General features: G+C 44.0%; 1 protein-coding gene across 1 annotated transcript; it reads right to left on the reverse strand.

The window, feature by feature from the left end:
• Positions 1 to 3,581: 3,581 nt before the first annotated feature.
• prkacaa (protein kinase, cAMP-dependent, catalytic, alpha-a) lies at positions 3,582 to 16,852 on the reverse strand. Its single transcript, XM_079177692.1, has 10 exons — positions 16,085 to 16,852; positions 8,325 to 8,386; positions 7,754 to 7,882; positions 7,014 to 7,112; positions 6,826 to 6,908; positions 6,614 to 6,740; positions 6,270 to 6,365; positions 5,996 to 6,118; positions 4,923 to 5,087; positions 3,582 to 3,931 (listed from the first exon to the last, which is right to left on the reverse strand). Exons 1-10 carry the CDS (start codon positions 16,128 to 16,130, stop codon positions 3,806 to 3,808), a joined length of 1,056 nt encoding a protein of 351 aa, XP_079033818.1. The 5' UTR covers positions 16,131 to 16,852; the 3' UTR covers positions 3,582 to 3,805.
• Between the last annotated feature and the right edge of the window lie 386 nt (positions 16,853 to 17,238).

Here is a 17,238-nt window from a genome sequence, read left to right on the forward strand (position 1 = left end):
CAAACACATATTTTGATAAGTTTCATGGACATGCTACAGCTATTGTGTATGAAAATTAGTTTTCTCATGCTGTCAAGTTAGATTATTTTAGTTCATATACATTTATAGATATACTCATTAGCACTTTTCCATTTTAAGTACTTGTCAATGTATTTCTTTAAATGTATAGTTTATTGCATCTTTCGTGGATTGATTCTCATTTGTGTGTCATTATTGTCCAATTGTCAGTTACTGCATATGACTTTCATCACTTTTCATTCTTTAGTGGATGCTGTTCTTTGATGGATGTATAAATTACAAGGTATTTTACTCCGTCTTTATTGCTTTCAAACCATCTGGAAGGCTCTTCACATATAGCTGATGCAGATGAACGCAATCCTAAAATAAAAAAAAAAGATCACATTGAGGGTGGGAATACATTTTGGAGAGGGCTGCTGAAAAGCAGGCTGGTAATTGATCCTGTACTGTGACAGGACGGACACAACACTGCATTATTCAATTGCACCTGCCGACCTCTGGAAACATTCGCAATAACAGACATGAGAGTTAACGTAGAGTCCACCCCCTCACCTACCAACAAGTGTGTTCCTCTGATCCACGAGAGCAGCCTGAAGCTGCACCTTTCTTGGAGACTTGCATGTTAAAAACATTGTTATTGTGCCAGTGTGCATGGCGAGGAACGACTATAATAGACATATAACCCCCAGACATATTAGTCTTAACAAGTAAAAGTTTATTGGAATGATACATTTTGCAAAATATTACTTTATGTATATTTTTTTTAACATACTCATTGTGTTCTAAGGGTATCTGTCAAGTTCTCCAGAGGGGAAAGATAGTTAAGACTGTCAAAGGCAAGGATATACAGTATTGTTTCCCAAAAGGTACAATAGACTACACAATCACTGTACCCAGGTCATGAGGAAAAGATTAATGTTCTGTTTTTGCTTTTTGTTTTTTGAAAATACAATTAGAAAATATGAACGCAAAACATCTCCGATGTAAAAAGTGTTATGTTTGAATGAAGAGTGTGTGTGAAAATAGAAGGCAAACACAAGAGAATAACTCATAATTAGCACAGAGCAGTCGATAGTGTTCAGCTGATAGAAGAGAATTAAAGACAATTAGACAAGAAGGTTTTGTGTGGGGAAACAAAAAAATAATTTAAGAACGGAAAAAGCATTGTGATGACCTCCGTGTCTGAAGTGGATCATGTGGCGTCGCCTTCAACACACACCAACTCTTGATTTAGTCAGAACATAAAGACCAAATATATTACATGTGCTCTCTTTTAAAAGGATTACATAGTGTCTTAAAAAGGTTCAAATAATTAGCACAAATCAATTAAATAGGAGATTTGAAAGGATGCGGCATGTGCTTCAGTATTTGCAAAAAAAAGAAAAAAAAAAAAAAGACCGCACAGGTTGGTTGGTGATCCACTGCATTGTTCAATGTGATGCTCAAACAAATGAAATAAAAAAAAGGTTAAAACAGCGATGAGACGGTCGGCAGTGGAAACTATGATTTCTCAAAAACACGTTTCAGGTCCGGGAGACGTCTTGCCCGTTGGGTTGCTTTACCACATGCAAGAGAAACATGTATCATTAAAAAATACACATCATGTTTCTCCCAACAGCATCGGACCCACCTCCATCAGACAATTCAAGACATTCAAAAGGTATCCTGTGTTTGATCGCAATTACATTAAGAGACAGCCAAAAGAAAAAACTACTCGAGCCTACCGAAATCATTTAAGGAGGTGAAAAACATTCTCAAAAAGATGTCATGGTACAAGACTTTATGACAAATCGATGCACATCTAACAATTCACAGAAGCTTTTCAGTGAGATGGACAAAGTCTAGCACCTAGGGCCTATGGAGGGGTGGGGGGTGGTGGTGGTGGTGGTGGGGGCAAACATCCTTCATCAAACCAAGTGTTCAGTCAACAAACCAGCAATGAGATTTGGTCTGCGATTGTCTTGCATCCACAGAAATAAACTTGGCAAAAGGGGACAGCTTTAGGATCGCTTCCTTAGTTTAATTTGTTACATAGAAAGCTGGAAAACGGAAAAAAAAGAAAGAAAAAAAAGAAAAAAGAAAAAAAACACTCCAATCTCAACAGTCCCAAAAAAAAAAAATTTGGTTGGACTGCAAATCTATCTGTAAGTGTTACATATACGGTATATACAAGAGAAAGAGGGGGAGAGGAAAAAAAAACAATCAAGGTGAGAAGCACAAGTTCAGTGACAATTATCAGCAAACTTTTGCTCTACAAACCGCCCAATGAACAAAGCCCAGGAGAACCTCGTGACACATTGAACCGGGTCTTGTTCCATCTTCACAACAGAGCAGCCGAGAGTCCGTTTCAGTAGCTAAGCATGTTATCCACGACCTCGGGTACCTCAGCACGAACAAAGCAGAAACGCTCCGCCAGCCTTCTTTTAAAATGGATATTGTACAAAAATAACATGCACATTTTGTTTGAAACGTTTTTGCTACCTTTTTTTTTTTTGCGTATTAAAATCCACCACCGTCATAGTTACATACAGAAAACTTTGCAATGTTCTCAGTTTGCAAATTTGGCAGAATTTATATATTTGTTTATTTATGAAATCTTAATTTCAGTTTCACACCTATGAGACAATCTTGAAAAAGATGTAAATGAGTTTTATATATGTATATTAATATATATATATATATATATATTAATATATATATATATATTTATATTTATATATATATTTATTAAATAAACAATAGTCAGGAGTGTGACCACATTGTTAGTTGCTGCTAAACCACAGCTTTTTAACCCACCCATGAGCACTAAATAACACACAAGCACAGAGATTGACATAAAGAGGACAAAATGATCACCAATAGGATTCTTAAAATGCTCTAATAAATTCAGCTAAGAGAAAGACAGACTTTAAATGCAAACCTCAGGGTTCACCATTTCTCACAGGTCCCCAAAAAAGGAGCAAGACGTGGATGAAGTTCACCATAAATCATTTTCACTCCGATCAAAAAGAGGTCACCACTGCTTCGGCTGCAGCGAGTGCATCACCCACCCAATAAGCATGCCACATTTAGCAGACAAAAGGCAGGTGCAGAGAGTTTTTCAAGCTTTAAACCAAAAACGGGCACAAGGGCTGATGCCACCGTCGCCAAAGCTCTGCACCAATGCTTTCGACACAGTTTTCCAACCAGTTGGCATCATGATAGGCACATCTGTTGGACTTGGTATTGCTTGGACAGATTCAGGATGGAGAGATGGAAGAAAGGGGTGGGACCAGGGTGACAAGATACAACGATCACTCTTTGAGAAGCTTGTAGAGAAGAACAAAAAAAAAAAAGGAGCCTAGCAGATTCAGTACCTTAACAGAAAAAAATCAATGCCTCAACCTGCAAAGACTGAAAACATGTCATTACACCATCAGAAAGATACAAGTATAGCTGGACAGCCACAACCTGTGCCTGTTCTCCTCGAGCCGCGCTCACAAACACAAGAGGGAGAAATTAAAATGAATCGGTAACAGTTGAGAAACCATCAGAAAAGGCAACACTGCTGGTTCTGTTGGATCTTTCTTCACTTTGCCTACCTTTCCATGGGGGGCGGGGCGGGGGGGGGGTTACATTGTTGTCGTCATTACAAATAAGCAAGTTAGCAGTCCACCCTAGCGCTTCCTTCCTTCCTCTCGACCCCCTTTTACTTTCTAAACCCCTGTCTCTCTCTCTCTCTCTCTCTCTCTCTCTCTCTCTCCCTCTCTCTCTCTCTCTCTCTTTCTCCGCTACTCGTGGTGGGAATCTAGAACTCAGCAAACTCCTTTGCACACTTCTCTGTGAAGGAGACTCTGATTTCCTCTTCCTCGTAGTCATCAAAGTTGCTCGTGTCACCGGGGCCTTTGCACTTAGGAATAAAGGGAGCTTCCACCTGAAACACACAAGACGATCCATCAGAATGATGCAGAGAACCAAAGCCATGGCAGGAACAACATAAACCTACAGGATGTCTCTGAATAGATCCCAGGTGAGGAAAGAGACAACTGAACGTAGATTTGTATTCGTTTAGAGTTGTACAAAGTAACTGATGAGTTTGGGAGTAAAAGGCGTTACGCAATCAAGAAATCATGTGTGAATACTTGGAAGACATACTGCAGGACTACTTTGGTGATCATGTGCTGTCATTCGCTTTCCCTCAAGCCAACTCATCCATTTCTAATTTAAGTGGTAATTTCCTAGATTTCCCAGAATTATTGAAAAACTGCATGAAAAAAAAAAAGTATGAACTTGCTGGAGTCATTGGTGTTCAACGCAGGCAGAGAAAAGAAATATCGACATGAAAAAATAAAAATGATTAAACCTGTGTGTTTTAAATCACACGTTATCATTGTGTTTATTCTACATATTGTGTCTATGGTCTGCATTTAACCTTTGTCTGCTCGCTGTCAGTGCTCATTACATGCCTGACTGCCCTGGTTGGTTTGGGGGGGGGGGGGGGGGGGGGGGTTCCCCTCTCTCTGCATCATTTTCCTGATGAGTCCAAGGTTAGGAAGGGTTTGTGAAACCCTTTGACAGCTGTGATTGAAATTTTATACAAATAAACCTGGGATTATGTGGACCAAAACATGGTCGGTTCCACTTCTGGTACGTTGCGGTGCTGCTGTAATTCCACTGAATCCACCAGCTTCTGTGTTCAGATAAGAAAGCTGGAACACGCGTTTTGTGCGTTTTAGACATTTCCCCACTAGTCTCCAATGCAATGTCATCGTGCAGAGGGAGCACAGATGGTGTGAAATTGCCCGTAGCCAGATGTAGACTAAAGACACTTCCACTGACCAAAGGCTCATTAACATTAAAGCCATCTTCCCTTGTCAGCATCACTTTGAGCACATTGCTGGTGTATAAAGGCTGGCCCCTCTCACCTTCCTCTGGTAGATGGCGATCCAATCGGTGGTGGCGAACCACTTGTGGCCCTTGATGTCGTTGACTCCGTTCCTGAGGTTGCCAAAGCGCTTGGTCAGGTCCACCTGCAGCAAATTTCTCAACAAATCCTTCAGGTCGGAGCTGAAGTGGGAGGGAAAGCGGACCTGCAAACAGCGAAAGCAGCTTGAGTGCGTGTTCTCAAACCCAACGTGTTATACCTCATGCTAGCATTTGTAAACACACTGCAGGACTCTGGCCTACCAATAAAGCTATTATTATTAATATTACCACGGTAGGTTAGCAAGCCTGTGAGTGGTGCGTAGTGCCCACTAGTGTGGAATTTGGATGCGACTGTCCTGGTTGTGGCACCTCTGCTTGTTTGCACTACTTCACTTTCCTTTGACCTCTCCAATGCGTTAGTCATGTTAGCCCACAGGGTCACTTAGCCTTCCACTGCTTGCTATCGCTTCCCCACCACCGTTGAGTAACGGCCGTGGACAAAAGCCAGAGGTGCAAAACTGGCCTGCCTGACGTTAGCTTCGATGCAAAAGTCAACAAGAGGCTTGTTGTGTTGTTGTGTTGCTCCAATGCCCTGGTGACTTGTTAAACTGTGTGACGTCAGTGTGTAGCTAATAAACTATGAAACAAATCTGTGACGCGTGTCAGTTATTTCTATGCGAATGTCCCCCCAAGAGAAACGGGTAAAGATTCTTCAGTAGAAATACATAAAGAGTATTTCACATACTCATATTTCACTGCAAAGGACAGAGAAACCAATAGTAAGAGGAACATGAGAATCAGGAGAATCCACTTGATACAGGAAGCAGAAGTTACATGATTGGACAATTAACCTTTGACTTTTAATCTTTACAATTTTAATCTTAAACTGCAAATGTGTCACACAACCACAACAACCCTCTTCATATAATTGGGAGTGATGAACTTTTTTCTTCCCACACCTGCCGAAAACAGCACTGGTGTGAATTAAGGATGTTTAAAATGCACCGCGTTGTGCTGGAACAATCAAACTACTTACAAAAATTATATTTTGGGTCGGCTTATCTCAACTCACCTTCCCTGATACAATCTTCTCGTAAATCTGAATAGGCTGGTCAGCAAAGAAGGGGGGGTAACCAGCAGCCATCTCGTATATCAGCACTCCCAGAGCCCACCAGTCCACTGCTTTATTGTAACCCTGGAAAACACGCAGGAAATAAAAAGGGCCGTCACATCCTGTCCTCAAACAAAAAGAGTGTTGACGGCGGACAGTAGACAATAAATTGCCCCGATGTTCGATGAGACTGGAGCGGCTTCCCTTAATGAAGTCCCGTGTCGAGAACGCCTACCTTACTGAGGATGATCTCTGGTGCCAGGTACTCCGGGGTGCCACAAAGCGTCCAGGTTCGGCCCTTCACCCTTTTCGCGAATCCAAAATCTGTTACCTGAGGAACAGAGTGCACAGCTCTGAGCACTGACCACACACACACACACACACACACACACACACACACACACACACACACACACACACACACACACACACACACACACACACACACACACACACACACACACACACACACACACACACACACACACACACACACACACACACACACACAGGAGCACGGAGACCAGTGCAACATAACCGTCGCTGATGGCTACTAGAACAAAAAGGTGCAATCCTTGCCTGTATGTAACCTTGTTGGTCGATGAGCAGGTTCTCCGGCTTCAGATCTCGGTAGATGAGATCCAGCGAGTGAAGGTATTCAAAGGTCAGTACAATCTGGGCCGCGTAGAAGCGGGCGTGTGGTTCACTGCAAAACACACAGCGGGCACAATATTTAAATCAAGCAGTGGTGCGTAGAAAAAATGTAGGGAGTGGCCTAAAAGTCAGCTCACCTGAATCTACCGATTCTCCTTAAGTGGGAGAACATTTCGCCGCCGGGTACATACTCCATTATCATATACAGGTTACTGTTGTCCTGGAGAGACACGAGCAAAAATCTTAATTTGGCGAGCAAAGCACGCACACAAGACATGAGGTGAACACGGCGAGAAGACAACCGGATTAACAGTTTAATGCACACCTTAAAAGAGTGCTCCAGCCGCACCAGAAAGGGAAAGCTGACCGCTTGCAGGATACGTTTCTCGTTCAGTGTGTGTTCAATCTGCTTCAGCTTCACTACCTAGGAGGGATCGGGACAAAACATCATTATAGAAACAACAAAAAGAGGATCACTACTTGTGCCAGCAGTCTTCTACCAACATTCTGACATCTTAACATTACTAAACTAACATTTGAACATCCCCATGCAAGACTTCATCTACGTCAGACACTACGTCTATAAAAACAGGCCGTCCTTCAGTGGGAATACACTGGACACTAGCTTCATGGCACTTTAGGACATTTGAACTTTTCTTTTTTAGAACAAAGTGATCTTCATGATATTTATAAGATCAGAAGATCCACTTGTAGCTTCTCCAGCGAGATGTCACAGATAAGAGAGATGACTGAAACCTTTCACTGGGGATGACTTACAATTTGTCCGATCGGTGGGTTAAATACACGTCTCGTTTCCTGAATGTTGCCACTTTGTGATCACCACTAGGCTGTATACTTGATAGTACATATGGGTTATTTGTGTCTCTCTGGTTTAAAGTGCTCATAAAAACACTCTTTCAGAGTGACTGTCAAAGTCCAGCTATACCTACTAATACAATTTCTTCAAAAACAACATCTATATCATGTCAGAAACAAAGGTTAAGCATTCACATGTATACTGTAAATGAGCATACTAGCTCTCTTGAAAGCCTAAAAGTACTGCACCTTCTGTTTGTCAAGTATTTTCATGGCAAAATGCTGGCCCGACTCTTTGTGTTTGACCAGCATGACTCGGCCAAACGAACCAGTGCCTAAGGTCTTCAAACGCTCAAAGTGGTCCAACGCAGCAGTTTGCTGAGGGGTAGAAGAGGAAGAGGTAAACAACAACAACAACAACAACAACAACAACAGCAACATACCATGAAAAGCCCTACTTTAGTTCACCGTTCCTCCTCAATAATACCTCCATTAACATGTGTCTGTAACAAATGATTACAAAAGAATTCCTGTTTTCATGTGAATCTACATAAGAGGTGCACAAACACAAACACAGGTGTTTCACATTAGCCCAGCAGAGGGTGCACTGCTCCTCTAAAATAAAGAGGAAATGATTTGCTCATGGGCAGAACTACTTCCACGAGTCGGAGTACGGAGGTCAAGCTGATTCAAGATGTATTATGAAATGCACTATCACACTAACAATACAAGCAAAACACGACACTGACGGAATCATAACAGAATGAAAGTGACGATGATTTCACAGGCAAAGGGAAGTAATTCTCGTTCACTCTCTCACCTGTGCTGGATTCTCCCATTTCTTCAGGAAATCTTCTTTGGCTTTGGCAAGAAACTCCTTCACTGTAATTAGGAAAACAGAGTGCGTATTCATTAGAGAGAGTCCATCGGTTTGTACGAGCTCAGACTTACAGGATTTTGAATAACACGTCACCACAACTAATCACCCATAGAGAAGAACATAACGCGTAGGTCTATGTGTGTGTGTGTGAGCGCAGAGAAGAACACGCAGGATGCATGAGGCTGAAGTAAACTCAGGCGAACGTTTCTCTAAACACATTCTGCTCACGGTAATAATAAACCAGTTTACCCACATAGAACACATCTCTACCAGTTAATTCAAAGTACAAGAACAAATACAAAAAGTGACGATTAGTTAAATAATTGGTTGTTGCTATACCTCGCCTAAATGATCACAAAAGCAGACAATTTGCTTTGAGAAGCCACATAAGAGATCCCCTTTATTAAAGCAAGGTGTGACAGGTAATTACAGGTTAAGGTGCACCTGACTGTGCAAGCTCCAACTGCTGCTGAGTCACTTTCCTTGACTTTGACGAATGAAAACAAAAGGACACACCACAACAACAACTCATGGCGGAGTTGAGTACAGCAACATTTAAAACAACAGAGTAGATCGGACGCAGCTGTAGCTGTTTCTGGTGCAGGTTTGCCTCAAAAGCAGAGTCTGTGGCAGCCAGGTACTAGTGATGGAGGAGGCGACCATGAGGCCTTAAGCTACAGGGTTCTTGGCTGAGATGGGAGACATCACGCACACAAAGGCTTCACGAGTCACAGCGGCAAAGAGAAAGCACATGACATTTGAGCTATAGAGTCTGCCAGGAGCCGTGTGAGAGCCTCTGAAACAAAGTGGAAGAAAAAAAAGGTTCCATGGTCTAAAACTAAATGCTATGTTCAGCGAGCCAAACACCGGACATCATCCCATCATCCCCAAAAAGAAAAAACAATTCATGGTGTTGCCACTGCATCGCGATGTGGGGATGCTTCTCTGCAGCAGACCAGGGACGGCTTGATAAAAAAAAAAAAAAAAAAAAAAAACACACACAGAAATCCTTCTAGAGACGAGATCACCAGCCTCAAACGTAAAGCCAACGCTACACAGGGATGACTCAAAAGAGTCGAGAGTTAGGAGACATTGCTGTTCAGTCATGGTGCCGGATGCAGCCACCGGCCCACACCACAGAACCCAGTGCTGCTGCACTACGGGCCAAAGTCGAATGTGCACACAGTTCTTTTCCAAGGAGGTATGGATCAATGCTAGGAGTGCAGTTTAACCTGATGCCACAATGCCTTTAGAAGTAACCTGCACCTGTTAAGACACGGCAATTAAAAACACACACTGAACAGTGTGAATACACACACACACACACACACACACACACACACACACACACGCGCACGCACGCGCACACGTTCCGCCGCTATAGACCGACAGACCCAGACCAGAGATCGACAGCTTGGCACACATACCTGACCATACATTTTCCTGCCCTTATCTTTATGGTGATGATCACGGTGCTCTGTGGGAACATGGAGATAACCAGTCCTTCCTCATTCCTCCCTTAGTATCTGTGTACTAGTTGTGAGGACACTAGCTGCCCGAGCAGATGATAGAGCACAGCCTCTTCTACTGGTATCCAGGAAACCAAATAGCTGAGGTTGTAATTTAAAATCTACTGTCGACAAAAAGGAAGATAGTTTTGATTTAGGGTCTTTGATTACTACAGTAAATATAAAGAAAGAGCACGACACGTGTTAAAAAGTTAATTTCCAACCCTGATGACATCAGTACTAATATAAAGTATTTATACTAATGTATTAACAACTGAAAAACAAACAAGCTATGTTAAGCTATTCAGGACGTGGATGTCCATCTGCCTCGATAAATCGATGCAAAACAAAAGCCAAGGTCACAGTTTAAAGTAAGGCAGACAGCTGTCAATACTGAACAAGCATAGTAATGTAATCAGCAACTTTTGGATATTAATATTTAAAACTAATGGGCTTTTGGACCTGTTTGAATGAGAAAACTGAGATAAATATCAAAAAACGTTGAAGAAAATTGCAACGATCTACATAGAAATTGTGCATCTCACACACACACACACACACACACACACACACACACACACACACACACTTGAAAAAGTACACGAAGGCTTAATCCTCCTCTCGCTAATGTGATTTCCTGCAAATTCCCCAAAGACCGGCAGCTCCAACAATAGGACGGGAGAAAGCCAGCAAGAGCGGCGGAGACCAAAGTTCGCGTAAACATGTTCGAGAGCACCGCTGCTCCCAGAGAGCTCTGAAGGCAGACCGGTCAACAAGGGAGAAAACATTTCCAGAGAAAGTTGCTCAACTCCCACTTCCGAGCAGATAAAGCCACGCATGGGGCTATTAGAGGCTCAGACCAAAGACGTGGGTGCTGCAAAAAGCAGCTGGGAGCCAACCGGCAAAAATCAACAGCTGTCTTGTGAGGAATGCTCTCAGGTGATCACCTCGGGCTCAACTCACCCCGTAACCCCCCAAAATGTCCTTACCATCCGGGATGTCTATGGGTACCTCTGGTGCTGCAGCATCTGCCGAGCGTGACCCCGATTCACTCGAGCGCGAGGATGACTCCCTCTTTCCTGCATGCCTTCTGGAGCTCTTCCTGTCACACATTAGCCCCCCCGCCCTGTTCTTCTTTCCTTGGCCCCTTTCCTCCGGAGTCACTGACTCATGACCTTTCCTTCCCCTCCGAGAGCACCCGGGTTCAGATGAGCAGCCCCGCTCATCCACAGAAACGGGGGTCAAGTGTCCTCACCAGCAAGGGGTGGGGGGGAGGGTGAGAGCGTCTTCAGTCTTTGCTGTGACCGTCACTTTGCTGGGGACCAAGTTCAGAGAGTAGCCTCCACATCCAGTGTGCAGTCAGACCAGCGCTGCTCCCGTTTCACACAGATCAATTGGACCCTTGCTTTGGTTTGTATCAATATTTATTCTGTACACAAAGTACTCTGCCGTTCCCTCCCATGTCACACACACACACACACACACACACACACACACACACACACACACACACAGGCTATATATATTGATCCAAACAGAGGCATAATCACCAGGGGGAGGAGCGTAAAACACTAGCTGGTACATTTATCCAACCCAGAGAGGAAGTCCTTTGGAAAACTAGGCCTAAGTGAAGAGCTTTGAGATGAGCGAGACACATCTAGATTCTAGAAACCTTCCCTAATTAGCAGAACCAATCAGATCTCACATTTGCCAGCTGATCGGGATGTTTTTTTTTTTTTTGCAAATCAGGAACACACAGACCAAAGTGAAACTTTAACTTTTTTTTTCCACCCTGCCCAAATGCAACAGAGAGTCCATGTAGTGCCAGTGCCGAATCAATTCTCCAAAAATCAATCCTGCATCTCTTCCCCTGGGCGTCGCTGGCCCACTCTGACGCAGGAACAGAGGGGTTATATTAGGGCGAGCGGACCGATATCTAACTGTGAAGCGTGCCAAACCGGGTCCCAGGCATCACCGGGCCTCGTTCAGAAAGCATGCGTCCCCCCCGTGTGGTGCACGAGAATAAAATCAGTCAGAGCGCAAACAGAGCTGCATGTGAACCTGGAAGGTGTTCTCATGTGTGTAGAAGGTGAGAAATCAATTAGTAGTCATCAGCGCAATACTGGCAACTTGCAGGAGGCGCATTAATTGTTAAGGCTAAAAGGCAAAATGTTGTCAAAAAAACAAACATTTTAAATTATATATTGCTTTGCTGCAGAGATGCCCTGACCTACACATCATATTCTACAGATTTAAAGGAAAAAATATATACCTTTTTTTTTAAATTCGCACTATAACCATTTAAATATGTTTTGCAATGACAATGAAACCATATCACAGCTGCAATATCGGCTTAAATTGATTTTTCTAAAGCTTTGATACCCGATTCACATGGATGTGAAGGCCAGGTAACGTAGGTGCATCCATCCGTCTCATTGTGTGTCTTACTTTTTGTTTTTATAGGTCACAGTGTATTTCATACATATACACAAAAAAAGTGAAGCTGTATGGTCGTGGCAAACTAAACTTGAGCAGGTTAAGTATTTAGTGTAGAGCCTGTTATCAAATTGTTATTTTAGTCATAAATAGTTGGTTATCTTTTAACGTCCTGTCCATAAGTTTCAATGGTGGGAGGCTAAAAGCTAACGGATATTTGTCACTGTGCGTCTACTTTGTTATGTGTTGTTTTAGAGTCAGATAGATAAGGCTTGATGCATGACACTATTGTGTGCTACAGCTTGATTTTCCCGCAGAGAACAAGAGATTTCAGTATCACCGGCTGTAAATGCAGCTGCAGCTTTACAAAGACAAGGACTACAACTACGCCCGTTGTTGCTGTGAGAATCCAAAAAGGAAACTACTGTTCCTTTACCGATCACTGAGCTCCATCCTCAACGTTTGCTCCTGTCGCTGCCGCTGCTGCTGCTGGATTTCTGCATCTCAGGATTGTTCCCTGGCAGTGTGTCAACTTGCCAACTCAGTGCTGTGAGCTTATCTGAGGTGGCTGATTGGCGCTTCAACAGTAAAGTCCACTGGTAATCAGTGCAGGGCTTGTGACAAAGCCCCTTTAAAACTGGAGACAGGAAGTGATGAGCGATCCCAAATACAGACCTGCCCCCTTTTTTTTTTTTTTTGATACACAAACCAGCTGCGTGCGGAGCAGGGGCAGGACGTGAGCCACGCGGCTATTTATAGATTAAGGGAGTTGCAATTTGACAGGGTGCCACCTCATTATACGAGGTGCAATTCAAAAAACACAAAAGATTCAACACAACAATCCCGTATGTCATAACACGGCATGTTAAGGAAGTGTGTGAAGTACATGAAGATATTTCCACGCCATGAAACACTCAGACAGATTTGAAAGAGCCCGACCAGTGAGAAAGACAATAACACAAGAGCTTTATACCCCCAAAAAATAAGGTACACGTCTGTTTGGATAGGTTCATTATTACACTGCGTATTAGTTTAAGGCGGATAGTGTTATGCTGTGCAGAACGGTGCCTGACAGACACTTCCACAGTAACTGGGAGATGCCTTCCTTTGAACTGTAACTGGGGAACAATAGGCCACAGAGAAGAGACAAACAACAGGCTGCTCTGTGTGTCTATTTGTATACAAGGCCAGTAGACACTCAACTCACCAGGGCATGATATGAATTTAGTAACAAAAAACAAAAAAACAGCTTGATTATCTCTGTTAAACGTATAAGATTGAGCTCAGCCTGTGACTGGCTAAGCTAGCGGGACAAAAAGCATGGACTACTACCTGACCCATGCTTCTGTCCAGCTCCAGAATGAAAACTCACACCAGCAGCAAGCCTCTAGCTCATCCTGTGGTTGGCCATGTCTGCCTTCCCCACCGCCCGTGTCCCCTAGACAGGGCCCGGCTCGGTGAAACAGCCTTCCTGCCAGCCTGTGAATGACAGACATCCCACAAGGCAGGAGGAAGCCCGCTGACAGCCAGTGCAGAGTCTCAAACCTGCAGTGTGTCCTGGAGGTTCTAACAAGCGGGGAAATCCAGAAAAATGTGAGACCAACAACGCCGTGAGGGCCAAAACGTCAAGCTGTCCCGGCTGGCTGTGTTTGGTTTATCAAGAGTAGTGGAGGCGATGAGCAAATGTGAAGAGCCTGGGCTGGACCTTCCTTGCTCCTTGACTTCCTGCTGCCGTTCACAGAGTGTCTATCCGCCCCGCTTCCTCCCGTGGGGCAGAAATCCGCTTTGTATACTAGCACTCTGCGCTCGTCTTCTCCAGCCTGGAAACTCCAGTGGAAAGAGACCCTGCGCACCACAACAAGCTCTCAGTCTCCACACGTTCTCTGTCTGTAGAAAGAAAAACAGGCTGCCATGTTGTCCTTCATATCTAGCTGCTCTGTGGAAAATGACGCCCCTCTGTGTGGGCTCTGGACCCCTGGTCTCCGGATATCAGGGTGGACCTGCAGTGATCAGGTTGATAAGGATGTGAAGCATGACATCTAAACAAATGTTCCAGTGTAGGAGTGTCTGCTTTGTCTTCTAACCTACTAATCCACCAATAGACATGACTTCTTGAGCATTAAAAACAAACAAACCTCTGTGCTACAACACCTGAGAGTCATGGGTCTTGTTACAAAAGGATTATCAGTGATGGGTTAGTCTTGCATAGCCAGTCCTATCTCCACAGCGCTGTGTCAGCGCTACACAAAGGTCTCGCTCCGCACATTATCATTCTGGGGGGGGTTCAGTGGCTTGTTTGTGATTGGTCTAAAAAGACATACAATGGTCTTGGGTGTCCTCGCGAAAATAGATAACGCAAACAGCGGAAGGGGAGGGGAACGCCGGCTGAAACGTAGCGACAGGCTTATACCCACAGTCTACATCCAGTGAGTCAGAATAGGGATGAGTTTACATTACAGAAGGACTGGAAGCCATTCTTCACACATACTCTCTACCAGCAACGAGGAGCCGACACTCATTTTGCAGATACCTGCTCTCAGACTTTGCACACTTGAGCGTTATTCATGGTGCCGTGGATAAAACCATAAAACGGTGTCCACGGCAGCCTTTTCTGAGGCCGGTGATCCCAAGGAAACCAAAACTATTTGAGTTAACAAGCGTTTAATAGGATTATCGGTGTCCCTAATTTAGCAGTTAAACTCTGAGGATCAATGTAAATAAGTGTCTTTTATTTTGCTAGCTTATACAAACGTGTTATTATAGTGGGGAAAAACTGATCCGACGTGTGAGAAGCTCATCAACATAATGAAAAGTTTTGGGAAACAACAGCCCAAAAAAAAAACAATTGGCATAAGCGGGGCATCTCTTCTTCACTGTCTTGCACACAAACACACGCGCACAGTGACGCATACAAGAGCCCTTGTTCTAAATGCTGCTCATCACATGATGTTCAAGAGACTCCTCAACTCCCAAGTTTTCTGCCTGGAGAGCATCACCCTCGTGCATCATATGACCCCGTCCTGGTGGCTTTTACCTTCTCCGATAACAACCAACTCCCCTCTACTCACTTACTGTCAGACGCAGCCTGTGGGACTCGATGCTCGGGTCCACGTTGCATTAAGATTCAACACAACACCTTCTAAAACATCCCAAAATATGTGCATCTCAAAACAAAGCTTTTTGTATACAGAGGAATAATTTGTTTTTACTTTATTAAAAGTGCACAGGAAAAACCTCACATGAGTGTTTATGTTTGCAATGTTGTTGTAGCATTTAACCTTATGAGAGTAGGGGAATGAAAACATCTGAAACAAAGGAACATGAGGAAACCTATGACTGTTGTATAAGGATGGTTGTTGTCATCCTCGCTGGCTCTTCTCAATATAACCTGAGGCTTTTAAATCACGAGCTTTCCCACCGAATCGGCAGCGAGAATGAATAACATCCTCTGCTGCTGAGATGAACACAGTGACACAGTACAACAGCTAGTTTGAAGAGTATATGTGGAGGTGAAAGGCAACTTTCATAGGGCTTCATCTTGAGTTGACAAACCAGCAAAGTTGAGCTAATTCTGCATATAAGAATAGGGTGTCAAAAGCACTATTACATGGGGTCAGTGTGTAGGGTCCCTTGGCCTTGCTGCAGTATACAGGTGACATGTTGGGAGTCTTTATATAGGTGCCATTATGGGAAACAGGAAATAGCAACATAGCATGACATGGCTAGCTGCTGTAGCTGCGGGTAAAGGGTACTCACCGCTCTCCATCTCGTTGCCCTTCTTTGCGGTGGGCGTGTTGCCCATGATAGCAGGCTGATGGTGGAGTCCCTGGGCTCAGACTGAGTCTTCCTTTACAAGTCGATGAGTGATGCTACACCGCTAACGCAGTCGCTGGGGCTCAATGACGCTGACAGCTAGCTGCTAGCTACCATTATTGACTACCGTGTGTAAATATATTTCCTCCAAATGCCCCTCCTCGAGGAGTTCGTAAAAACTCCCAACCAAGCGAGTATATACACACACAAGCCTGCAGCTAATACTGACGCTTCGGGTTAGCTAAGCTAGCTGCCTCTAGCAGAGATGGACCAGGGGATGTTAGCTTTGTAGCGTTAGCTTGTGGATTTACAAGCGAGCCCCGGTAACTCGGTAACCCGGTAACTCGGCTGTCCGTTATTTCCAGAGACTTGGTTTATCCAAAAGCCAGTCCGGCGCACGAGACAGATCGTCGAAAGCTGTTTTCTCCCTAACGTTCACGAACGAGCTAGCGTTAGCTCGTAGCGTTAGCTGTTAGCGTCCCTCGCTGTCTTCTCCTGGCCTGAACTAAACCAGGTGCTATCTCTGTGTCGGCAGGCCTTTTCACTTGAGACCTGGATAAAAGTGGTGTCCAGGTTATTCTTTGTTTCCGCTGTTGGTGATTTCAAACGGATCTCTCTCCATTCGTTTCTAAACCAGGCATCAAGTGCAACGGTTTCCTGGGACCGACCATCTGATAGTCGATTCCTAAGATCAACAGACCCCTTCCATTAATCTTCAGACCGCAAGGGAAACTCCAGTCATCCATCCACCGGGTCCCGCCTCCCACTGGCTCTGATTGGCTACACACACAGATCCTCACGCGACACAAGTCTCAATTGAAGCGCTGATTGGCTAAGCACCAACGCATCCAGACATTACATTGATGCAATTCGTCTGTCAAATTATTTAGTCCCGCCTCACAGACTTGCTAGTAGCCAATACGCCCATAACTGTAATTGTGTTTTTTTTTCATTTACTTTAAATTATCAGCTGTTTGTATTTATCAGGCTGAGTTTCGGTGCACGATACAAATAAAACGTTGTCGCATCTCGCGATCGCAATCTTATTTGCAGAGTAGTCTCTTCCAGAGCCAGGTCTGTAGCCTAGCCTCCCCTTT

The sequence above is a fragment of the Pholis gunnellus genome, assembly GCF_910591455.1.
Source record: "Pholis gunnellus genome assembly, chromosome: 17".
Classification (NCBI taxonomy): Eukaryota; Metazoa; Chordata; class Actinopteri; order Perciformes; family Pholidae; genus Pholis; species Pholis gunnellus.